At 47.1% G+C, this 26774-nt stretch overlaps 2 protein-coding genes across 2 annotated transcripts in view; one reads left to right on the top strand and one right to left on the bottom strand.

Moving 5' to 3' along the window:
• The window catches only part of LOC309353218 (cytochrome P450 2C25-like), a 196181-nt gene that overhangs the window by 129906 nt on the left and 39501 nt on the right, over positions 1-26774 (bottom strand). The gene's annotated exons all lie outside the window — the stretch shown is intronic.
• Positions 19803-26465, top strand: LOC309353343 (cathelicidin-related peptide Oh-Cath-like). The gene is made up of 4 exons (XM_081882755.1): positions 19803-20054; positions 22388-22495; positions 24038-24121; positions 24656-26465. The coding sequence occupies exons 1-4, from the start codon at positions 19863-19865 to the stop codon at positions 24785-24787; spliced, it is 516 nt and encodes a 171-aa protein (XP_081738881.1). The 5' UTR covers positions 19803-19862; the 3' UTR covers positions 24788-26465.

Raw genomic sequence — 26774 nt, 5'->3', positions numbered from 1 at the left:
ATTCTAAGGTCTCAAATATAGAATAAATGTTCATAAATGGACAAGGCAAGGACATACATAACTATATAAACCACGTGTCTGAAATAGTACAGGAAGAATAAGAGGCCAACCAAAACAAAGTCTATAAGGATTGGGGAATCTTTGAAGAATATTTAGAAAACCATGGAATAAAAGGAAACATCTTGGCAGAAATGGACCGTCCCTGTATTGTACAAATATAAGCTTGTAGGGAGGTAAAAAGAAATTATATAAGAAATATGTAACTGTGCGGTATAAAGTAATGGATAGATAAAATACAGTAAGATTAATTGTAAGTCAGTTTTAAATTTCTTCTCTATAAGTTTTATAATTGTGTTCAGTATCTGGAGTATATATGATGATAATTATATTAATCTTGTATCTTATAGTGTGGTGGTTTGTTTGATTTTTCTGTTATTTGTTTGTTTGTTTGATTGTATGTATGTTTGTTTACTTGTATGTACACTTGTATGTACATCTGTAAATAAATGTATTTATTTTAAATTAATAAAGATATATTTTTTGAAAAATGAAATAGTACAGGAGAACAATCCTGAAGCCATTTTGACTCTTTACCTCAAATATTTTTCTGCAAGGAGGAAGGAAATGGGAAAAGCTTTCCAATGGTCTTTGGACTTTAGGGACTTACACCTCCCTTTCCGAATACAGTCTGGCAAGTATCTGTTAAGCTGAGCAAACTATCAGTATAGATTCAGGAACTCATGTATTTACCATCTCAAAGTAATGGCCAGGCTACCCCAGAATATGCAATCAAGTAAGGCACTTATCAAGGGACGCAGGTGGCGCTGTGGGTTAAACCACAGAGCCTAGGACTTGCTGATCAGAAGGTCGGCGGTTCGAATCCCCGTGACTGGGTGAGCCCTCGTTGCTCGGTCCCTGCTCCTGCCAACTTAGCAGTTCGAAAGCACATCAAAGTGCAAGTAGATAAATAGGTACCACTCCGGCGGGAAGGTAAACGGTGTTTCCGTGTGCTGCTCTGGTTTGCCAGAAGCGGCTTAGTCATGCTGGCCACATGACCCGGAAACTGTACGCCGGCTCCCTCGGCCAATAAAGCGAGATGACCACAGCAACCCCAGAGTCGGCCACGACTGGACCTAATGGTCAGAGGTCACGCCGTTTAGCTTCCCACCAGAGAGGTACCTATTTATCTACTTGCACTTTGACGTGCTTTCGAACTGCTAGGTTACAGGAGTTTGAGGTCTTAGGTATATGTTAAATGTTCATAAGTGTACTAACCAAGCATGTACATAGATCAGCACGGGAAGACTGACCTGAAACCATTTTGATTCCCAAACTGAGCAAATGTTTTCTCTCAAACTGAGCAAATGTTTTCTCTGCAAGGTCAAAGGAAAATGGAAAAGCCTCCCCATTGTCTTTTCCTTCACAAATCCTGTCTTAAGTGCACATTTAAGATATGAATAGGGTGTGAGCCTGTGACCTGGCTCAGGAACTAAGAATTTATCATTACAAAAAACTGGCCAGGCTCCCCAGGCAATCCAATCAAGTGACCATTAAACAGGTAACCTGGCAGACAGGAGGTAAACAAAACACTCAGATTTGGCCTGTAGACCGCCATCTCCGTGATGTAGGTATGATGTATGGGGTGTGTGTGGTGGTCTTGAGCTCCAAGGCAGGGAATTAAAAATGTCTATATAAGGCCTTGTGCGCCATTGTTCTGGGTTCCTCCTCCTTTCCTGCGTGTGAGGGGAGCACCCTGTTGCAACAGATCAATAAAGATCAAGCTTACTAGCTGCTGTGCTTCTCAATATTCTCTGCTATTATCTCCTACCAATAGGGAACCTATGTAAGGACTCTATATGGGCTCTTGGATACCCCGTAGGGGGGGAAAGGGCAGATTTTTTGTTTACAACAGGTGTGAGGAATTCAGATCATTTTTCTGATTGAACAACGTTGAGCTTGGTAAGTCTATGTGTCAGAGCCACCCGTGGTCCCAGCTCACAAGAGACCCAAGTCCAATCCAGTTTATTTACAAAAGTCTTTATTGAAGAACATTGCCGCTTTTACATTCCATCTCCGTGGCTCTACGTCTGTGACATCAGACCGCTGAAGTCCCCTCTGAATCAGTGCCGCCCCTGCACCAGTTTAAGAGGTTTGTGCTGGACCACCTCTTCCTCTCCTTCCTCTTCCGCAGGGTCTTTCTGCCCCCCCTGGGTTCCCTCCCGCCGGGACTCACCAGAGGCTGAATCCTCTGACGCCTGTTCCCCCCTCCTTCGTGCTTTGGGGCCGGGCTCCTCCCTAGGGCTCTCCTCACTTCCGCGCGCCTCCACATTTGAACTTGGCGCGCGTACGTTGCTTCTGACCTTCCTCTCGACCGCTACACTGCTCCCGGTGCTACTCTCCGCCCCTTCCGGCAGAACGTCTTGCCCCGATCTCCTTCCCCTGTCTGCTTCCTGCTCTGCTCCCTCTGACACACTGGTAACTCCACCCCCTTCACTCCGTTCCGGCGGAGAAACCGGCCCCAATCTCCAACTCCCACTGGGGGCTCTCCCTTCGCTCCCCTGCTCCTGACTGCTTCCCCCTTGGGCTCCCCTTGGTCTGACCAGGGGGGCTCCCTTTTGGGAGTCCTCTGACTCACTGGACAGACTCATGGACGACCTTTGGTCATTGTCATCCTCCTCCTCGTCTCTCTGGGATTCTTTCCCCTCGCTCTCTGTCTCCTCCCTCATCTGCTCTTCTCTCCCTGAAACCCTGACACTATGTTTGATTTAAAAGTGCCTGAACTGCTCCTGGAAAACCAAAGAATTTCAGTTTTACCTTCTGAAAACATGAGGTAATGCTAAATAATTGCTGCTGGCACCTGTCTGTCTTGAGAGACAGTGGAGTGTGCCTCTGGGGTGAACTCAAAAGCGTTGCATTAGCAGCACCGGAGTGACGTCGCCGGGGTGCAAGCCTGGGCAGTGTGTCTGGAGGTCCTGGGTTGCCGGGAAGACAAGACCCCGCTCTCGGCCTTTGATCCCAAAGCAAAGCAGAACAAGACGTTTGGCACCGGCTTGGCTGCAGCAGATGCTGGAAGGAGGCGGAGAAGGTGCCACCCAACCGTCTTAGGGACTCCACTCAGGAGGGCATGGGTAGGCAAACTAAGGCACAGGGGCCGGATCTGGCCCAATCCCCTTCTAAATCCGGCCCGCAAATAAGCGTGTTTTTACATGAGTATGTTACGGCTAAAATCTGGGTGCGGGGCTACTCTGCCACCCCAGCTCATCGGACTAAGTGTCTGCAGGTCCCTGCGGAAGAAAATGAGCTCAGCCAGGCACAGGAGCAAATTACAGAAGATCCAAGTTTATTGCGCAACAGGTTCAAGACGAGATTGAACAGCGAGAAAGGGGTGACATGAACTTTTGAAACTCCCTCCATGTCCCAGAATACAGTGCAAAACACATCCCAGTTACATCATGAATATATTAAGGAAAGGTTGGGTTACACAGATTACATCATGAATACATTAAGGAGAGGTTGGGTTACACCGGATTAACATATGGAGGAGGGAGGGGGGAATATGCAGAGCTGGAGATATGCGCAGATAAGCACATCCTGATGAGAAGACAATGGTCCATGTACTGGCATTTCCTGGAGGAAAGGCTTGGCAGAGTGATTTGACAGGATTAGGGTCTTGACACCTTGCTTGAGGGATTATGGAGGACAGGGGAAATGTGATGGAGTCCTAGAGAAATTGAGCAAATTGGCACGTTGATTTTCTATGAATTTTATAGATTTTAGACCCTTTTGACATTGACAATTGGAAATAAATTGATATATTGTAGCGAAGAAGAAGGTGAAGAAGACATGCCCCCCCTTCCGTATCAAGTAGAATGTGTTCTTTTATTTAAAATGCACCTCTGGGTTATTTGTGGGGCCTGCCTGGTGTTTTTACAGGAGTAGAACGTGTGCTTTTATTTAAAATGCATCTCTGGGGCATAGGAGTTTGTTCATTCCCCCCCAAAAAATATAGTCTGGACCCCCACAAGGTCTGAGGGACAGTGGACCGGCCCCCTGCTGAAAAGTTTGCTGACTCCCGGAGGGTTTACTCCTGAGCCTTTTCTTCTGCAAGAGGTATCCTTCAAGAGGTTTGGATCAGAGTTTTTCTTCTCCTAGATGGGCTCCCTTCCCAGGTGAGTGAGCCTCATCTGCCCCTCACTTCCCGGAAACCACCTTGTTGACTGTCGGACCCACTCTTGCTCTCCAATCTGCTGGAGTCCAAGTTTCCATCTTCCTCTTCTTAGGGCTAGGAAATCCATGGCCCTGTGATGAGAATTTTAAGGTCTTAGATATATAATAAATGTACGAACCAAGCACCTACATAGATCAGCACAGGAAGACCCGCCTGAAACCATTTTTGATTCCCAAACTGACCAAATGATTTCTCTGCAAGGTCAAAGGAAAATGGAAAAGCCTCCCCATTGTCTTTTCCTTCACAAATCCTGTCTTAAGGGTATGTCTGTGTTTGAATAGGGTGAGCCTATGACCTAGCCCAGGGGACGCAGGTGGCGCTGTGGGTTAAAGCCTCAGCGCCTAGGACTTGCCGATCGAAAGGTCGGCGGTTCGAATCCCTGCGGCGGGGTGCGCTCCCGCTGCTCGGTCCCAGCGCCTGCCAACCTAGCAGTTCGAAAGCACCTCCGGGTGCAAGTAGATAAATAGGGACCGCTTACCAGCGGGAAGGTAAACGGCGTTTCCGTGTGCGGCTCTGGCTCGCCAGAGCAGCGATGTCACGCTGGCCACGTGACCCGGAAGTGTCTCCGGACAGCGCTGGCCCCTGGCCTCTTAAGTGAGATGGGCGCACAACCCCAGAGTCTGTCAAGACTGGCCCGTACGGGCAGGGGTACCTTTACCTTTATGACCTAGCCCAGGAACTAATTATTATCATTACAGTGGTGCCCCGCAAGACGAATGCCTCGCAAGACGAAAGGGTTTTTTGGTTTTTGCGTCGCTTCGCTAGACGAATTTCCCTATGGACCTCTTCTGAAGGCCGGCGGGGGGCAAAAGTCTTTGCTCCCCCCTGCCTGCCTTCCCGGGAGAGCGGAAAAACGCGCTGTGATTCTCCGCTCTCCCCAACGGCTTTTGAAGGCAGGCGGGGGGGGGGGGAGCAAAGACTTTCGCCCCCGCTGGCCTTCAGAAGAGGTCCTGGACCTCTTCTGAAGGCCGGCGGGGGGCGAAAGTCTTTGCTCCCCCCTGCCTGCCTTCCCGGGAGAGCGGAAAAATGCACTGCGATTCTCCGCTCTCCCCGACGGCTTTTGAAGGCAGGCGGGGGGGAGCAAAGATTTCCGCCCCCGCCCGGCAGCCGCCCGGCAGCATTCTAAAAACCCCCGGAACAGCGGAGGCTGTCCGGGGCGATCTTAAAATGCTGGCGGGCGGCAGCGAAGCCTTCGCTGCCGCCCGCCAGCATTTTAAAAAACCTTGGGACAGCGGAGAAGTCCTCTGCTGTCCCGGGGTTTTTTTTAAATGCTGGGGGTGGGAAGAAAACCCCTTGTCCGCCCCCCCCAGCCTTCAGAAGAGGTCGGGGGACAGACTGTCCCCGGACCTGGTCTGAAGGCGGTTTCCATAGGAACGCATTGATTGATTTTCAATGCATTCCTATGGGAAACCGTGCTTCGCAAGACGAAAAACTTGCAAGACGAAAGAACTTGCGGAACGAATTAATTTCCTCTTGCGAGGCACCACTGTACTAAGTATTTACCGTATTTTTTGCTCTATAAGACTCACTTTTTCCCTCCTAAAAAGTAAGGGGAAATGTGTGTGTGTGTCTTATGGAGCGAATGCAGGCTGCGCAGCTATCCCAGAAGCCAGAACAGCAAGAGGGATTGCTGCTTTCACTGCGCAGCGATCCCTCTTGCTGTTCTGGCTTCTGAGATTCAGATTTTTTTTTCTTGTTTTCCTCCTCCAAAAACTAGGTGCGTCTTGTGGTCTGGTGCATCTTATAGAGCGAAAAATACGGTATCATTACAAAAGACTGGCCAGGCTCCCCAGGCAATCCAGTCAAGTAACCTGCCAGACAGGAGATAAACAACGACAGGAGATAGACCACTCAGATTTCTGCTGTAGACCGCCTTTTCTGTGATGTAGGTATGATGTGTCTGGGGGGTGGTCTTGGGTTACACCCCTTCTGTGATGTAGGTATGATGTATGGAGGGGTGGTCTTGAATTCCAGGGTGGGCAATTTCAAAAGTCTTTATAAGGCCTTGCGCACCATTGTTCTGGGTTCCTCCTCCCTCCTTCGTGTGGTGAGTGCGGACCCTGTTGCAACAGATCAATACAAGATCAGGCTTACTAGCTGCTTTGCTTCTCAATATTCTCTGGTTGGCCTCTGTTATTTTCTCCTACCAATAGGGAACCTATGTAAGGACTCTATATGGGCTCTTGGATACCCCATAAGGGAAAAGGGCAGATTTATTTGTTTACAACAGCCCTCCAGATGTTGCCAAACTACAAACCACATCACCCCCAGCCAGCAAGGCCAATGGTCAGGGAGGATGGGAACCAGATGATCCCAGAACCTGATTTATTTATTGATTATTAAAATCAATAAATTATTAAAATCAATAAGCAACTTCAGTGTTGTCACTTTCTAGAATGACCTCCAGGTGTCGCCATAAGCCCACCTCTAAAACGGAGCTTCTGTCAGGCTGCCAGCTGATTTTTCCAAGCTGCGCAGCTCTGCTTTTAACAGCTGCAGGAGAGGGAATCCAGCTTTGCCCATCCTAATGTTGTGCCTGCCCAAATTCCTCATAAGTGCTAGGCTTAAAGAAAGAGAGTCTGCGTCATCTTTGAACTGGAGAATCAATACCAAAGCAAAAACCATCTGGGTTATATAGACGAGAAGCGGGCTTGTATGTTAGTGGAAACAGGTTGAGTTGGCTGTTTTTTTCTCCCTACCACCTCTCCAGAAATTGTACTGAGACCTCTTGCCTGGCAAGAGTCAAGCCATGAATAAGAGCAAAGCAGAAAATCACTCTGTGCTTTCTCAGAGGCACAGGGCTATCACAGCCAAGGTTTGTACCCAACGCACCCCCTAAACGAAATGTTGTACTTGACTACTCTGTATTTCACATCCCACAAAATCTAGGTCAAATGCAGGGAGGCAGAAGGCACAATGGTCCACATGTGGTGGAACTGCAAAAAAAGAACAGAGAATTTTGGGAGACAATATACAACGAACTTCCGAAAATGTTTAAATGTTCCTTCCCCAAGGATCCTGAAGCCTTCCTGCTAGGAATAATGAGCAATGAAATCCCAAAGAAATTTCGGAGAATTTTCATGTATGCAGCAGCAGCCAGAATCTTAATTGCAAAGGGATGGAAAGGAGACGCTATCTCATCAAAATTAGACTGGCAGGTGAAGGGAAGCAGTGGGGAGGAGAGGAGGGTTAGGTTGAATTTGGGAAATAAAATAATATATGGGACAGCAAAGGATATAATAGATTCTTATAGAATAGTAATATATTGTAACCGGAATAGAAGTTTAAAAGGGGAAGTAAATGTATTTTTAGTATTTTCATTATTGTAATAGTTATTATTATTTCTTATTGGTAGAAGGCAATGTTAATTTAGGCTTCTTCGTTTTGCTGTCTGTATAATTTTCTTAAGACAATAAACAAAACAACAACAACAACAAAATTAGACTGGCAGAACAAAATGCGAGAATATGTAGAACTAACTAGATTATCAGCAAAATTCCAAAACGTCACGGACTAAAAATTTAATAGAGAATGGGATGTATTGTTGTAATGATAAATAACTTAGTTCCTGAGCCAGGTCACAGGCTCACCCTAATCAAACACGTTGTTGTTTAGTCGTTGAGTTGTGTCCGACTCTTCATGACCCCCTGGACCAGAGCATGCCAGGCACTCCTGTCTTCGACTGCCTCCCGCAGTTTGGTCAAACTCATGCTGGTAGCTTCAAGAACACTGTCCCACCATCTCGTCCTCTGTCGTCCCCTTCTCCTTGTGCCCTCCATCTTTCCCAACATCAGGGTCTTTTCCAGGGAGTCTTCTCTTCTCATGAGGTGGCCAAAGAACACAGACATACCCTTAAGACAGGATTTGTGGAGGAAAAGACAATGGGGAGGCTTTTCCATTTTCCTTTGACCTTGCAGAGAAAACATTTGGTCAGTTTGGGAATCAAAAATGGTTCCAGGTCGGTCTTCCTGTGCTGATCTATGTACATGCTTGGTTGGTACACTTATGAACATTAAACATATATCTAAGACCGCCAATTGGAAGGTCAGCGGTTCGAATCCCCGCGATGGGGTCAGCTCCCGATGCTCAGTCCCAGCTCCTGCCAACCTAGCAGTTCGAAAGCACGTCAAAGCGCAAGTAGATAAATAGGTACAACTCCAGCAGGAAAGTAAATGGCATTTCCACGCGCTGCTCTGGTTCGCCAGAAGCGACCTTAGTCATGCTGGCCACATGACCCGGAAGCTGTACACCGGCTCCCTCAGCCAATAAAGCGAGATGAGCGCCGCAACCCCAGAGTCGGTCACGACTGGACCTAATGGTCAGGGGTACCTTTACCTTTTAAGACCTCAAAATTCCTATACGATACGATATCTTTATTGTCATTGTCCCTTGCAGAACAATGAAATTGAAAAACTACATAAAACTACATAAAATTACATAAAACTACCACAAACCTACATAAAACTACATAAAAACTACATAAAACTACATAAAAACTACATAAAACATTAAAAAACCCCTAAAAACTCTAAAACCCCATTTTAAAATACACTATACTACAGAGTGTACTATCACAATATACAGAGTCTATCCAAGGGAACATTGTAAAAATGTAAATCCTTTGGCAGGCCTGGATTGACTTTCTGCATGAAATAAGATAACCTTACAAAATTAATGTAATGGAAATAACCTAGAGGAGGTAAAACTTAGTGTGTAGTTAAAGAATGTAACTTGGAAATCAGAATGGAGTGACCGGCGGTCATAAACACAAAATGTCACATACAGTAAGTATTAAGTTTGGAATGAATGTTTTATTCCCCCACCCCCCGTTGATCACTCTGTGTTGTGTTGTTTTTAAAAGTAATAAAGCATAATAAAAAAGAAAAAGAAAAGAAGCCACTTTAAACAGTCACGGCTTCCTCCCAAATAATTCTGGGAGCTGTAGTTTGTTGAGGGTGTTGCAATGGAAACCCCTATTCTCAGAGTGGCTTAACACTCAATTTTTTTTCACTGGGAACTCTGGGAATTGTAGTTCTGGGGGGGGGGGCAGGAACCTTTGCACTCCTGACAAACTGCAGCTCCCAGAATCCTTTGGGGGGAAGCCATGATGGTTTAAAGTGGGGTTGCAGAGCTTTAAATGTATGGTGTGGAAACAGACGACTTCCCTGCTGTGATAAGAATTTTAAGCTCTTAGATATATAATAAACGTACCAACCAAGCACGTACATAGATCAGCACAGGAAATGCGATCTGAAACCATTTTTGATTCCCAAAATTGACCAAATGTTTTCTCTGCAAGGTCAATGGAAAATGGAAAAGCCTCCCCATTGTCTTTTCCTTCACAAATCCTGTCTTAAGGGTATGTCTGTGTTTGAATAGGGTGAGCCTGTGACCTGGCCCAGGAACTAAGTACTGTATTTTTTGCACCACAACACTCACTTTTTTCCTCCTAGAAAGGGGAAATTTCTGTGTGTGTTATGGAGCGAATGCCTATGGGTGGCGGGGGGATCTGCTGCAGTCGTGAGCAGAGGATCCATGGTTCCCCTTCCATCCCTCCTCCGTGGCTCGCTTTGAAACAGCAAAGCGGGAGAAGAGTGGGGAGGCGAGAGGGACAGCGAGCCTGCTTTCTTTAAAGGAGCAAAGTGGGAGAGGAGAGGAGCCTTCTCCCCTTATACCCCTCTTCTGCATTATTAGCAGCATCCTTCTCCACACACCCCACGCGTGCTCCTTGTCCCTTGAGTGCTTTTCCTTCCCTCCCCACTTAAAATGTGGTTACAAAGCACGGATCCACATGGATCCTCAGGAGTTTTGCACTGGGTCACCCCAAATTCACCATCAGATCACATAGCATGTCCATGGCTACAGCTCGCACCAAAAAAAATCACGCACCCACTGTTGCCTGGGGGCGCAGTGGTGCAAAAACGTGGTTACAAAGCATGGATCCACATGGATCCTCAGGATTTTTGCATTGGGCTACCCCAAACTCACCGTCAGATCACATATCTGTGGCCACAGCATGAGCCACAAAAATCATACATCCACTGTTTTGTTTAGAAATTTTTTTTTCTTGTTTTCCTCCTCTAAAAACTATGTGCGTGTTATGGTCTGGTGCGTGTTATAGAGCGAAAAATACGGCATTTATCATTACTGAGTGCTCACTGGAAGGACAGGTCCTGAAGCTGAGGCTCCAATACTTTGGCCACCTTAGGAGAAGAGAAGACTCCCTGGAAAAGACCCTGATGCTGGGAAAGACGGAGGGCACAAGGAGAAGGGGACGACAGAGGATGAGATGGTGGGACAGTGTTCTTGATGCTATGAACATGAGTTTGACCAAACTGTGGGAAGCAGAGGAAGACAGGAGTGCCTGGCGTGCTCTGGTCCAGGGGGTCACCAAGAGTCGGACACGACTAAACGACTAAACAACAACAACAAAGTATTTATCATTACAAGAGACTGGCCAGGCTCCCCAGGCAATCCAATCAAGTGACCATTAAACAGGTAACCTGGCAGACAGGAGATAAACAACGCACTCAGATTTCTGTTTTAGACCACCCTTTCTGTGATGTATGTATGATGTTTCTGGGGGTGGTCTTGAGCTCCAGGGCAGGGAATTTAAAATGTCTATATAAGGCCTTGCGTCCCATTGTTCTGGGTTCCTGCTCCCTCCTGCATTGTGGTGAGTGAGGACCCTGTTACAACAGATCAATAAAGATCAGGCTTACTAGCTGCTTTGCTTCTCAATATTCTCTGGTTGGCCTCTGTTGTTTTCTCCTACCATTATGGAACCTATGTAAGGACTCTATATGGGCTCTTGGATATCCCATAAGGGAAAAGGACAGATTTATTTGTTTACAACAGCCCTCCAGATGTTGCCAAACTACAAACCACATCACCCCCAGCCAGCAAGGCCAATGGTCAGGGAGGATGGGAACCAGATGATCCTGCTCATTTCCTCGTCACGTTCCTTATTGCAAAAAGTTACTGTATATATTTTGCAGAAGCAGCTCTGTTGACAAATCACCTTTAACTGCACGACATGAATTTGCCAGTGATTGAACTCTGCTCGGAAACAGAAGTCACCTGGAAGTACCTGGAAGGGTGGAGCCAAAGAAAACGGAACAGCGTCCAAGTAAAATTGCATTAGCTCATTATGTAAGAGTTTGGAACAGCAATGCTGTGTCACTGTTTCTGTTATGTACTGAAGTTCTCACCCTGGGCCAGCAGGGGGATACTGTAGATAGTTTTCACTCAGGTCCACATATGCAGATAAGGGATTGAAAGTGACGTTCAGTGATTGGATAGTTACAGAAAATGGTTACTGTTGCGTTGTAGTGGAGCTCTATATAAGCAGGCTGGCTGAACTCTTCAGTTCAGTTCTGTTCTGGCCTGTGAATAAATAAGAGCTGTTTGAAGAATCGCTGTGCCGTCTGATATGTTCACCCACAACTTAACAGTTTCTATTAGCAATTTAAAAAAAAGAACAACAACAACTCTAAGTTTGCAACTCTTTGCAACCTGTAAAGAACGCAACCCAGTCACGAAGAGTCGGACACGACTAAACGACTAAACAACAACAAATTTTAGTTCTCCGAATTTTGTTAGACTTCAACTCCCACCCAGTCCGAAATCCTGGAGAGCTTCTTTGGGTCAGTGGTTGGACGATACTGAGCTAGATCGATCCAATATCTGATTTTGTATAAGGCCTGTGCTCACTTCTGGAAAATTTAATTGAATACAGACTAGGTGCAATATGCCCCGAATTTGTTTGTGAAGCCAAGGCTTGGCTATGGAACATGAGAAGCAATAACAAAGAGAGTGTCGCCGAGCATGTGCAGAGTGTGGACACTCTGCCTTTTTTTAAAATATAGCCACTTTTTGAATATTTGCACCAACCACCAGCCATAGCAATAAAACAAAATGTCTTTACCCAGGGGGTGCAAGGAGTGTGGGGCACCCAGGCGCCCAATTCTGGGGAGCGCCAAATGTATACCTACTGTATACCGGTCCTTCTCGATCGGTGGCAGTGAAAAGCAATGGAGTGAAAGTCCTCGCCCCCCCCCCACTGCCGCTCTGTTACTGCATAGGTATGGGACAAGATTGCTCCATCCCTGAGGAGAAAAGTGCCGTCGTGTGAGGGAGAAGGAGGGAGAGGCAAAGAATGTGTGTGCTGGCGATCCATGTGGCGATTCCTGGACCATCTGTGGGCCGGATCTAGAAGGCAATTGGGCCTGATTTGGCCCATGGGCCTTAGTTTGCTGACCCATGCTCTTCCGCATATTGATAGTGTGCTCAGCTTAACAGATACTTGCCGGACTGTATTTGAAAAGGGAGGTACAGTGGTACCTCGGGTTACAGACGCTTCAGGTTACAGACTCCGCTAACCCAGAAATAGTACCTCGGCTTAAGAACTTTGTTTCAGGATGAGAACAGAAATCGCACAGCAGCGGGAGGCCCCATTAGCTGAAGTGGTACCTCAGGTTGAGAACAGTTTCAGGATAAGAACGGACCTGCAGAACGAATTATCAATCAATTAATCTTTACAAAACAATGCACACCTTACATTAAAAACCTGACAGTACCAAATTATCGAAGGTTATTCACAAAAGCCAGACTAAACGTCTTTCCTTTTGTAGTGTTGGATGGCAGGTTGAGAGGAGTTCCCTACCAGGACAGACTTTGCTCGTGTGCTCAAGACATCGATTCCATAAAACATATTTTGCTGCGCTGTGCGAAATACGAGCAAGCCAGGGCTGAACTAATATTACTCTTGCTGGTACCTCTCTCGGGAAAATCAGAGGCTCACTATATCAGGTTCCTATTGGAAGACTGGACAAACGCTAGAACATTCACAGAACAAATTAAGTTCTTAACCCAAGGTACCACTGTATGAGCCCCTACGTCCAAAGACCATTGGAAAGCTCTCCCCTTTTCCTTCCTCCTTGCACAGAAATATTTGAGGTCAATTTGGGAGAGTCAAAATGGCTTCAGGATTGTTCTCCTGTAATATGTGGCACTGTGGGTTAAAGCACAGAGCCTAGGACTTGCCGATCAGAAGGTCGGCGGTTCAAATCCCCACGACAGGGTGAGCTCCCGTTGCTCGGTCCCTGCTCCTGCCAACCTAGCAGTTCGAAAGCACATCAAAGTGCAAGTAGATAAATAGGTACCGCTCCGGTGGGAAGGTAAACGGCGTTTCCGTGTGCTGCTCTGGTTTGCCAGAAGAGGCTTAGTCATGCTGGCCACATGACCCAGAAGCTGTACGCCGGCTCCCTCGGCCAGTAAAGCGAGATGAGCGCCGTAACCCCAGAGTCGGCCACGACTGGACCTAATGGTCAGGGGTCCCTTTACCTATTCTATGTTTGAGACTTTAGAATTCTTATAACAAATACATAAAGGCAGGGCCCAAAGGCGACTGTCTCCTGGCATGAAGTTTCATCTGGTGGGGTGTGTGTGTGTGTCTGATGACCTGAAGAATGTTCCAGAAAACTGGTGCTTCCCTGACATGCTTGCAAAATCCTATTCAGTTAGTGGGTATCCCACAGAACAAAGCCCCCTCTCTACATATTGTGACAGTTTGGAAGGAGAAGTCCCCGTTCCTCTTTGGAAATGTCTCCAACGATATCGGCAAGCAATCGTTTGGCAGAAAATCCTTGCGACAGGATTGCAAAGGGAGGGTGGTTGGTTGTGGTAAATAAAATGTCAAGTTTGCTGCTGACGACCCCCAGCCAGCAGCTCCCTATGCCTTTGAGCAACAAACCGGTTATAAACTGTTTCTTTCCATCGGTATGCTGAAGGGTTGTACAATATTAAGAAGTAAGAAGACCTTACTGGATCTAGTCCAGCATCCCGTTCTCACTGCGGCCACCCAGATGCACATTATGGGAAACGGGCAAACAGGATTCGAACACAAGACCCGTCTCCCTTCCTGGGGTTTCCAGAAATTGGTATTGAGAAGCATTGCTGCCTATGACCGTTAGAATCAAATAACTCCAACCCCCTGCGATGCAGGAATCTTTTGCTCGAGGTGGAGCTCGAACCCACCACTCTGAAATTAAGAGACTCTACTGATTGAGCTATCCAGGATGAGGCAGAGAGCATCGTCATCATGTCTAGTACTCATACAAAGCCTTTAAACTGAAGAGAATTTACTGTCCCCAACCCTATCCCTGCGGAAAACCGTCTAATTAGATTCTAATTTGATCATTGTTTTCAGGAGATAATTTAATTATTGTTTGATTTAATCCAATGTTCTATATACAGTGGTACCTTGGGTTACATACGCTTCAGGCTACATACGCTTCAGGTTACAGACTCTGCTAACCCAGAAATAGTGCTTCAGGTTAAGAACTTTGCTTCAGGATGAGAACAGAAATCGTGCTCTGGCAGCACGGCAGCAGCGGGAGGCCCCGTTAGCGAAAGTGGTGCTTCAGGTTAAGAACAGTTTTAGGTTAAGAACGGACCTCCGGAATGAATTAAGTACTTAAACCGAGCTACCACTGTATCTGAAGGAGCGTCTCCACCCCCATCGTTCTGTCCGGATGCTGAGGTCCAGCTCCGAGGGCCTTTTGGCGGTTCCCTCCCTGTGAGAAGCTAAGCTACAGGGAACCAGGCAGAGGGCCTTCTCGGTAGTGGCACCCGCCCTGTGGAACGCCCTCTCACCAGATGTCAAAGAGAAAAACAACTACCAGACTTTTAGAAGACATCTGAAGGCAGCCCTGTTCAGGGAAGCTTTCAATGTTTGATGCATTACAGTATTTTAATATTTTGTTGGAAGCCGCCCAGAGTGGCTGGGGAAACTCAGCCAGATGGGTGGGGTATAAATAATAATAAATCATCATCATCATCATCATCAACCCCTATTTCATCTGATACATCTCCCCCTATTTCATATATTATCGTTTTATTCCCATTGCTCACATTTCAAATCCTGCCCACAATTTCATTTGGTTATGTTTCCCCCCCTCCAAATAATGGAAACAAGAGGAGATACCGACAATAGAAGATTGGAGACTGAAGCTGACTGACTATGCAGAATTGGACAGATTAACCGGAAAAATTAGATATCTCCAAGACCAAAAGTTCATCGAGGACTGGGGGAAATTTGTTGAATATCTGAAAAGAACATGTGATGTGCAAACAACACTGGTGGGATTTCAAGAAGCACTGTGAAAGCAGAGATATATTGTTAAAAAGAAATAGGAGTGGAAGGGAAGTTTAATGGCCATATAAACAGAGGAATGCATAAACTGAGAAGTAATTATGGATGATTGTCAGAGAAGCCGAAGGAAGTCTAAAAAGAATCAAATTTGTGAAAATGTGGCATAATTGTATTTTTGTGTTGGAAAATAATAAAAATTATTTTTTTTAGAAAAAAGGAAGCCACCCAGAATGGCTGGGGAAGCCCAGCCAGATGTGCAGGATATAAATAAATTATTATTATTATTATTATTATTATTATTATTATTAAGGTGACTGACAGGTGGCAGGACATCCACCTTCAAATATCTGAATGATGTGGGTGGAGACGCTCCTTCAGGTATACTTTTCCAGGCTAAACATACCCAGTCCTCCTAAGGCTTGGTTTACAGACCTTTGATCATCTTGGTCTCTCTCCTCTGCAAGCCTTGTGGTTTGTTCATATGACATGGCGTGGCAGTCTCCATATTCACTCTTGGTTCTCAGGGGAGGGGGAGAAACTTCTCATTTAAAAAACTCTTTGTATTAAAGATTTTCTTGGGTTACACAAGTATATGCATTGTCTCTATTTTCAGATCACAAAGTCCTTTCTACGGATCAGTTCTCTTCAGTGGAAACCCCATCATTTGCCAAGCCCCATCTAGCCAAGCAGAAATAAACCTCCATCTATAATATTTAATAAACCTCCATCTATTTACCATGACTTCACTTTTGTTGAAAAGTATTCATGAAATAACTTCCTCATTCCCTCCAAGGTGAAGATGGTAATAAAATGCCCACAAAGGCATGAACTGATATGAAACAAAAAGGTGGCCTCAGGTAATCCCTGCCATGGCCTTCCTTGTTGACTTAATCTCAACGATTTGAGAGAAAACCCCAGTCACGAATGCACAGCACAGGGGGAAGGACAGGGCGTCTGATTAGGCAACAAAGCAGCTTGTTTTTCTGATATAAAAGTGGAATTTTTCTGGGTGGGGAAGTCATTGTGATAATGTGTATGGACTTGGGAAATGATGGCTTGGGGAAAAACCCACGAGAGGCTGAAAAATTGCACAGCTCCTGCCAGAGATTCTGTAGTAACTGTGTTCACCGGCCTTCAAGCACCTCTGGCGAGAAGAATGTGTTCCTGGGGCTGGAACGATTTTGACTGCATTGCAGAGCCCAGCCCATGAAATGATGGATGAGGGGTTTGGAACGGTCAAACATGCCCTTGGAAAGTTCCAGAAAATAAACACCGGCTAGCGGGGAAAGGTCTCATCTCCACGTTTACATGTGAAATATGCAGAAGATTGGGATTTATGCAAATCTGTTTGAAGGATAGGGTACGTTCCCACCAACCCCTTGAGAAAATTGCAAGTTCCTAAAGGTGACTCTGAGAGCCATGGAGGAATTCTGTATCATTTTGCATTTTTGTGGTCTAAAACACAGAGCCTAAGGCTTACCGATCAGAAGGTCGGCAGTTCGAATCCCCGCGATGGGGTGAGCTCCTGATGCTCGGTCCCAGCTCCTGCCAACCTAGCAGTTCGAAAACACGTCAAAGTGCAAGTAGATAAATAGGTACTGCTCCAGCGGGAAGGTAAACAGTGTTTCCGTGCGCTGCTCTGGTTTTGAAAGAAGTGGCTTAGTCACCCTGTCTGCGGACAAAATGCCTGCTCCCTTGGCCAGTAAAGCGAGATGAGCACCACAACCCCAGAGTCGTCTGTGACTGGACCTAACGGTCAGGGGTCCCTTTACCTTTATCCTTTACATTTGAAGGATGCGGGTGGCACTGTGGGTTAAACCAGAGAGCCTAGGACTTGCCGATCAGAAGGTTGGCAGTTCAAATCCCCGTGACGAGGTGAGCTCCCGTTGCTCAGTCCCAGCTCCTGCCAACCTAGCAGTTCGAAAGCACGTCAAAGTGCAAGTAGATAAATAGGTACTGCTCTGGCGGGAAGGTAAACGGCGTTTCCGTGCGTTGCTCTGGTTCGCCAGAAGCGGCTTAGTCCTGCTGGCCACATGACCCGGAAGCTGTACGCCGGCTCCCTCGGCCAATAAAGCGAGATGAGCGCCACAACCCCAGAGTCGTCTGTGACTGGACCTAACGGTCAGGGGTCCCTTTACCTTTATCCTTTACATTTGTACAGTGGTACCTTGGCTTATGAACAGTCCTGTTTACGAAGTATTCGGTTTACAAACTCCGCAAAACCAGAAGTAGTGTTCCAGTTTGCGAACTTTACCTCAGTCTATGAACAGATGCTGAATGGGGGAAGGGCACCAGCAGCGGGAGGCCTCATTAGACTCGCTGATGGGGTCCAAAGGAAGGCAGAGCAAGGCTCTGGGCACCGGCTTGTTAAGATTTTAGTGTGTGTTACTCGGAAGAGACACAGGGCTGCCACGGTTTGGGGCTGAGATTCAGTCACATATTGGCAAATTCAGGGTGCACAGTTAAAGCCTTAAGCAAGAAACTCACTTCCCCAAAAGACAGCCTCTTTGCAATAAGAAAGTTACTGGAAAATGTGCTGTGGGGTTAACACTTGCTTTGATGCAACAGAATCTGACTTCCCCACAGACAAATCAGAATGGCTACTCATTGAATAGCTACAGATAGATCAAGTGGAATGCTCTGTAGGGTTACCCTGAAGCACCCACTTTTTGGTAGGCAATATTAGTTTTATTTTGGGGGCTGCCGCAGGTGCCAAAATATATTGGCTGGCCCTGAATATGGGCTTTATCCACATTCAGAGCCCTGGTGCCTCTGAATGTCTGTGTTGTTGTTTAGTCGTTTAGTTGTGTCCGACTCTTTGTGACCCCCTGGACCAGAGCACGCCAGGCACTCCTGTCTTCCACTGCCTCCCGCAGTTTGGTCAAACTCATGCTGGTAGCTTCAAGAACACTGTCCAACCATCTCGTCCTCCGCCGTCCCCTTCTCCTTGTGCCCTCCATCTTTCCCAGCATCAGGGTCTTTTCCAGGGAGTCTTCTCTTCTCATGAGGTGGCCAAAGTCTTGGAGCCTCAGCTTCAGGATCTGTCCTTCCAATGAGCACTCAGGGCTGATTTCCTTCAGAATGGAGAGGTTTGATCTTCTTGCAGTCCATGGGACTCTCAAGAGTCTCCTCCAGCACCATAATTCAAAAGCATCCATTCTTCGGCGATCAGCCTTCTCTATGGTCCGAATGTCTATCGCTGGGGAAAAACAGGAGGGGATACTGCCATTGCATACACTCCAACATTTCTCCGATTGGGATGTCCTATTCCATGGGTAGGCAAACTAAAGCCCGGGGGCCGGATCCGGCCCAATCGCCTTCTTAATCCTGCCTGCGGACGGTCCGGGAATCAGCTTGTTTTTGTTAGAGGGGGATTTTCCACTGGTGGCAGATGACAGAGACTATGACACCATGAGACCAGTGTAAAACCAAATTAAATAAAGGTTTTATTTCAAAACACTTTGAATTGTGCTCGGAAACGTACTGGGAGCCAATGTAGGTCTTTCAAGACCGGTGTTATGTGGTCTTGGCGGCCGCTCTCAGTCACCAGTCTAGCTGCTACATTCTGGATTAGTTGTAGTTTCTGGGTCACCTTCAAAGGTAGCCCCACATACAGCGCATTGCAGTAGTCCAAGCGGGAGATAACTAGAGCATGCACCACTCTGGCGAGACAGTCTGCAGGCAGGAAGGGTCTCATCCTGCGTACCAGATAGAGCTGGTAAACAGCTGCCCTGGACACAGAATTGACCCGATTCAGAAGGTTCTTACATTCCTAGCATCTGCCGCATACCGTATTTTTCGCTCTATAAGATGCACCAGACCACAAGACGCATCTAGTTTTTGGAGGAGAAAAACAAGGAAAAAAATATTCTGAATCTCAGAAGCCAGAACAGCAAGAGGGATCACTGTGCAGTGAAAGCAGCAATCCCTCTTGCTGTTCTGGCTTCTGGGATAGCTGCGCAGCCTGCACTCGCTCCACAAGACGCACACACATTTCCCCTTACTTTTTAGGAGGGAAAAAGTGAGTCTTATAGAGCAAAAAATACGGTAGCTTGCCCACAAGTGCCTATTAGCTCGCAAGCCGAGGAGTGCAGGGATTTTTCCAGTTACAGGTTAACTTCGAAAGAGCTGTTCAAATGAGAAAAGACGCAACCTGTATTAAAAAAAGCCCCTTCCTTGTATGAAATGTACTTCCTCATGTATTTCTCAGGCCAAGCCCAGTTCCCAGACTGAACATTAAAGGACACCTTCCCCCTCCCTCCCACCCACAAAATATGTTTCCATGTTGCTTAACTTTGGGCGCCGGAATTTCTCATGAGCACATAGGAACTGAGTCACCGGTTTGCGGGGAAACCCCAGGCCGCTGACCAATCAGCACCCGATCCATGCAATTGACCGCACATAAAAAGGGAGACTCCTGGACCCAACAGGCTACCTCAGCTCCCAAAAGCCACCGGCAGAAGGGATAGATCGGAGGCGATGAAGATGGAGAGCTCTTTCTGGAGAGTCCTGCTCTTGGTTGGGGCAGCTGCCGCAACCACCGTCTTGCCTCCTGCGAAGGAACTGTTGAGCTACGAGGACGCCGCGGCGCTCGCTGTCGACCTGTACAACCAAAAAGCAGATGAAGACGTCACCTATCGGCTTCTGAAAGCCGCCCCTCAGCCAAACTGGGTAAGTCCACCTGCGATGTCTGCAGTCTGGTGTCCCGGAGGACATGTTTCAGGCTGCAGCTGTGCTTTCTAGGACCAAAACATCTGGGGGCACCAAGTTGGGGAAGGCTGGCATGCGCCGTCAATGTGCACTGCACGTTCTGGGGTTTTATAAACCAGAAGGCAGGTTTGAGATGCTAAGGGTGTGGACGCACTATATATCTTTAAAGCACATTGACTTTCCACCAAAGCATTCTGGGAACTGTGGTTTGTTAAGGGTGCTGGGCATAGCGTGGGGGGTGCAGGGGGGGCCGGCCGCACCGGGCGCAACATCTGGGGGTTAGTGTTAGGGGGCGCAAATCCATGGGTTAGGGGGCGCAAATTACTTGCCTTGCCCCGGGTGCTGACAACCCACGCTACGCCACTGGCTACAGTTCCCAGGATTCTATGTGGGGAGGTCATGTGTTTTGATTGTATAGTGTATATTTAGCCTAAGGCCACCTGTGCATCTGTTTCCATCCTCCCTCTGGGAAGGAAGGAAGGAAGGAAGGAAGGAAGGAAGGAAGGAAGGAAGGAAGGAAGGAAGGAAGGCGCTCAATGTATCGTACTCCCATATTCTGGTACTGCTGGAAAAATTTAAAAGGGGGTTCCTAGACTGGAGGCATCCCTGACAGAAACACAAAAGAAAATATGCACTTTCCAGGTGAAAATATAGGCCTTTATTGAAAGACAAATGCCTAGGGACAGTCTCAAAAATAAGGAGAAGGCTGCAAAGAACAAACATGCGAAGCAATGTTTTTTTATACACTTCCAGATTAAAGTGGAACCTTGGTTTTTGACTGTCTGGGAAGCCGAATAATTCGGAACCCGAACGCCGAAAACCCGGAAGTAATTGCTTCTGTTTTCGAACCTGCCTCAAAAGTCTAACAGCTTCCGAGGCTCATTTTTCATTTCCCCCACAATGACTTTGCAGCCAGACCATTGTTCCTCGGTTTTTGAACGTTTCAGAAGTCGAACGGTCATCCGGAACGGATTACGTTCTAAAACCGAGGTTCCATGCATACATTTCTATTCACCAATTGAAGGATCACTGCAATCATAGCGGTTGCAACCCAATGTCATTATCCTGAACTAATCAGAATCACTTAACTCTTCAGATCAGCCCTTATCATAATATCATGTGATTACTGTTATAAGAAAAAACTGCTCCTTTTCCCTTATGGGGTACCCAAGATCCCGTATAGAGTCCTTATCTAGGTTCTCCATTGGTAGGAGAAAATAACAGAGGCCAACCAGAGAATATTGAGAAGCAAAGCAGCTAGTAAGCTTGATCTTTATTGATCTGTTGCAACAGGGTCCTCACTCACCACATACAGAAGGGAGGAGGAATCCAGAATATTGGTGTGCAAGCTCTTATATAGACTTTTGGAATTGCCCACCCTGTAGCCCAAGACCGCCCCCCAAAACATCATACATACATCACAGAAGGGGCGGTCTACAGCAGAATTCTGTCCCGCAGGAAACCTGTTAATGGGTTTACCTGGGCAGCCTGGCCATTCTTTTGTGATGATAAATACTTAATTCCTGAGTCCAGGTCACAGGCTCAGCCTAAAGGTAAAGGTAAAGGGACCCCTGACCATTAGGCCCAGTCATGAACGACTCTGGGGTTGCGGCGCTCATCTCGCTTTCTTGGCTGAGGGAGCCAGCGTACAGCTTCCGGGTCATGTGGCCAGCAGGACTAAGCCGCTTCTGGCGAACCAGAGAAGCGCATGGAAACGTCGTTTACCTTCCTGCCAGAGCGGTACCTATTTATCTACTTGCACTTGGATGTGCTTTAGAACTGCTAGGTTGGCAGGAGCAGGGACCGAGCAACGGGAGCTCACCCCGTTGCAGGGATTCGAACTGCTGACCTGCTGATTGGCAAGCCCAAGAGGCTCAGTGGTTTAGACCACAGCACCACCCGCTTACCACAGTCTCACCCTATTCATCCCCAAATGTGCCCTTAAGGCAGGATTTGCGAGCACAGAGACAATGGGGAAACTTTTCCCATTTCCATCCAAACTGCAGAGGAATATTTGAGGTCACTGAAAGAGTCAAAATGGCTTTAGGACTGTTTTCCTCTACTGTTTTCAGACACGTGGTTTCTACATTTATGTATATGTATGCCTGGTACATTTATGAACATTTATTTTAAACCGTAGACCTTATAATTCTCATAATACGCCCGCCTGAAATCTTTGCGCGATTGATGCAAATCAGGACAGCAGGTTCGGCGATATCAATCGCGCTCCCCACTAGTCGCAGGCGAGGTTTTTGCACTATCAGCTCTGATTTGGTTGCTCTTGTTTGTCTCAGGATGCGAGTTCCGAAAGCGCCCAAGAGCTGAATTTCACAATCCAAGAAACCGAGTGCCTGGCAGAGGAGGAACGCCCCGTGGAGGAATGCAGCTTCAGAGACGGAGGGGTAAGGCTGGGCAAAGTGGGGGGTGAAGAATCTGTTTCAGCCCACGACTTGCATCTGCACACGGGCTGCTTTTTCGAGGTCACGTCCAGCAGGCTGTTCTCACAGCGGCTATTATGGGATGCCCATAAGCACAACCTGAACATCACAGCACCCTACCTTTCTGAAATTCCCAGCAACTGGTATATTGAGGCATAATCCCACAGGGTTTTCTCAAGCATCAAGAGAGAGATGCAGAGGTGTGGACTGATCAGAAATCATATCAAAATGGCTTAAACCCAGCCAACACGATGCTTTCATTGCTGACACAAATGGCTTGCTCCTTATTTTTTTATAATTCCTCATAGCAATCCCACCTGATCACTACATGTAATGGTTATAGGGTTTGCTCGTGCGTAAGTTGCCGCCACTCCTGGCAAGGTTGCCTGGTTGAACCCTTTCTGTCTGGACAGCCTTTCACTCGTGGCTGTCTCAGTCGCTGGCAGAATCCGTCAGTGGGCGTTTCTTGAACTTCTTCCAGCAAAGAAGTTCTTTGACGCCAAGTCTCCTCCTACTCTCCCTGCGCGGAAGTCTTCTGCGCAGGGAGGGTGTGGGCAGCGGAGGACCCGTGCTCTCCCCGCTGGTGTCCGGTGAAGAGTCCTGGAGCCTCCTCTCCGATTCCCCCATCTGCCCCCCTTCACCACTGGTGTTACGCTGATTTCCTTCCCCAGCAGATGGGCTGCCTCTCACCCTACTGGGACCCTCTCCGGCATCCCTCTGGAGCCTTCCCTCCGCCTCCGATGGCAGTTCCCTGACACTACAGCTCTGAACCTCCCAACATTCAGCTGCATTTGATAGCCTCAATCTGTAAAGACTGAAATGAAAAAGGACATTAAGAAACTTTTCCTTGTCTTTATACTGTACTTTCCTGGGCAACCAGCCGGGAGCTGCTGAAAGCATCCTGACACCAGCGTAGTCATCATTAGTCTTGTGCCAATGTGTGGACGTACCCAGACTTGCACTGCATACATGTGCCACACTCACAGATGCCACAACAAATGCACACATTCAGCACATGGACTTACCATGCTTGCCGTCATGTCAGTACGAAGTCACATCTGAAGGGAGGGCCTTCTTGGTAGTGGCACCAGCCCTGTGGAACGCCCTCCTTTCAGATGTGAAGGAAATAAGTAGCTATCTTGTCTTTAGAAGACATCTGAAGGCAGCCCTGTTTAGGGAAGTTTTTAATATTTAATGCTGTATTGTTTTTAACACTCGATTGGGAGCCGCCCAGAGTGGCTGGGGAAACTCAGCCAGATGGGCGGGGTATAAATAATAAATTATTATTATTAAATTATTATTACACACTCCTATACTTCCTGCTCTCTCTCACTCACTCACTCACTCACTCACTCACTCACTCACTCTCTCTCACCCACAGAGCACACTGGTAGGCCCCTGGGCACCACGTTGGTGAACCCTGTGCCAGGGTTCGAACCAGGGGCTAACTGCATTGCTTCTCCTGGCACCAACCTTGGTTTTACCTCCCATTTCCTCCCTTTGCAGGTGGTCAAGGAATGCTCCGGCTTTTACTTCCTGGCTGAGAATCCACCTGTGGCCATTGTCACCTGTGAAGCAGTAGAGGACGAGGTAAGACAGTATTTCGGGGCACCTTCTGAGGTGGAAGGGGTTGACGTCGTAACGTCCTTTTAACCAATTTGTCATGTGTGAAAGGAATTCCCCATGGATCTCACCAAATTCCCAATCGGTCAGACACGGGATTCAGACACACAACCCTGAGATTAAGAGTCTCATGCTCTATCAGCTGAGTTACCCCAGCTCAGCTTCAGTGTTGCTGAGTTCATCAGATAGATTGAAAGGGAACAAAGGCTTGATTACCTAGTTCCTCGCAAGGAAATGGACATAGCTAAGCCTGGCAGGACAGCTTACTCTATGGTCTTAACCCCTTCATGTGTTAATTAGACTTAAGCAAGCTGGTTATAGGAGGCTAGTTATCCCACAGCATTTCAGCCAGGAGGACTGAGACCTGGCAGCAAAACAACAGCCAAGAGAGGGAAGAGAGAGAGAGAGAGGTAGAACCAGGCAAGCTGGCGCCCATTTTGGTGGTCCACAGTCCTCCCGCTGAGCGACGAGGTCCTAACAGGAGCTCTTTTTCTTCTGCAGCCTGAGCCCAAACGGGTGAAGCGGTCCTGGCTGAAGAAGAAGTTTAAGAAGATCAAGAAGGGCGTCAAGAAGGGTTTCCGCAAAATCTTCAAGGGCAAGGGAATAATGGTGGGAGGAACCGTTCGCTATTGAGATGGAGAAATCCCGAGGAACATGTGAAAAGCTCCTGTCGCTTTCGCACACACCTTCTCCCATTCCAACCTGTTCACCCTTCCTCAGATTTTCCTTTTGCCCACCCCCTGTTGCCTTGGTAATGCTTGCCAGCGGTCACCAACCCGTGCCCACCTGAACTTCCACCAGCCCCAGCCATGCCGGAGGAGACACGCAGCGGCGATGGCTGGTCCATTCGGGAAAATGAGGCACTGCCCACCCAACCCGATTCTGTCCTCCAATGCCCTCCACCTTTCCGCCTTCCTAGTTCCACCCAGTCCAGGGGGTCTCCCTGCCTGCTAGCCTCTTCCTCGGTGTTGCTGTTGCCAAACTCAGCGGAAGGATGGAGTTGTGATAGGAATTTTGAGGTCTTAGATATATGGTAATGTTCATAACCGCACATACATAGATCAGCACAGGAAGACCGACCTGGAACCATTTTGATTCCCAAGCTGTCCCAAACTGAGCAAATGTTTTCTCTGCAAGGTCAAAGTGGAAAAGCCTCCCCATTGTCTTTTCCTTCACAAATCCTGTCTTAAGGGTATGTCTGTGTTTGAATTGGGTGTGAGCCTGTGACCTGGTCCAGGAACTAAGTATTTAACATGACAAAAGATTGGCCAAGCTCCCCAGGCAATCCAATCAAGTAACCTGCCAGACAGGAGATAAACAACAACAGGAGAAAAACAATATTCAAATTTCTGTTTTAGACCGCCTTTTCTGCGATGTAAGTGTGATGTATCTCTGGGGTGGTCTTAGGTTTCACCCCTTTTGTGATGTATGTATGATGTTTCTGCGGGTGGTCTTGATCTACAGGGTGGCAATTTCAAAAGTCTTTATAAGGCCTTGCACACCAATTTTCCGGATTCCTCCTCCCTTCTGTATGTGGTGAGTGAGGACGCCTGTTGCAACAGATCAATAAAGATCAAGCTTACTAGTTGCTTTGCTTCTCAATATTCTCTGGTTGGCCTCTGTTATTCTCTCCTACCAATAGGGAACCCATGTAAGGACTCTGTATGGGCTCTTTGATATCCCATAAGGGAAAAGGGCAATTTTTGTTTACAACAGAGTCAAAACTAGAATTGGCTGTTCCAACCATCCTTCGCTCTAGCTCCACCAGTCGTTTAGGAACACAGAAAGCTGCTCTGTTTTGAATTGCACCCACTGGTCCATCTGGTTCAGTGTTCCCTGCACGGACTGGCAGCAGCGCTCCAGAATCTCAGGCAGGGAGTTCCACTGGGGAATCAAACCTGGAATCTTCAGCTGGGTTCCCTCCATTGAGCTACAGCCCTTTCCCTCGACCATTTAACCAGGTTCCTCTCCTGTTGTCCACCTCCCTTTCCACCCTACCAGGGTTAGTGTGCCCCAGTTCAGCAATGCTGGCAGAGGCTAATGGGAGTTTTAATAGCTCAAAACAGGTGGTTGGTGCAGACTGATCGAACCTCTTCCTTCCTCTTCTAAAAAAACCCCTTTATTTTGCATGCAAAAAATAAAATAAAAACGCTTTGAGTAATACTTGCAATGTACGAAAAACGATGGTGAAAATGGAGTATTTTTTTAAAACAGAGAAAACAATTCTAAACAATGATGTTGATGTTTAATGTCTGAATTTAAATTTGCAATGTAAAACTCAATAAAAAAGATTTGACATAAAAAAACCCCTCTTATTTTGGTTTCCCGCTCTGATTTTTGTCTTCTCTCCATTTACCACACCAATCTTTTTTTTTCTTGAGTGGATATTTTTCACGGCCTTGTGGGGAAACTGCTCTTTCCCCCCTTCTTATTCCTTTTACTTCCTGCCTGTTTAGATTTATAATCCCGCAATCAGAGCCCTGCTGGCTTGAGCGCAACTGGACATTGCCTGGCACACCTGTACAAATTAAATTCAAAGATGCTGCTGCAGACAAAGTCTTGGTGATGCTTTCAATCCTGATGTGCAGTTCCTCCAGAGCGGCTGAGAAAAAACCGTCAT

This window comes from Podarcis melisellensis (genome assembly GCF_964234715.1).
Source record: "Podarcis melisellensis genome assembly, chromosome: 12".
Classification (NCBI taxonomy): Eukaryota; Metazoa; Chordata; class Lepidosauria; order Squamata; family Lacertidae; genus Podarcis; species Podarcis melisellensis.
Note: the sequence above shows the minus strand (reverse complement) of the source record. Positions and strands in the feature narration are given on the sequence as shown.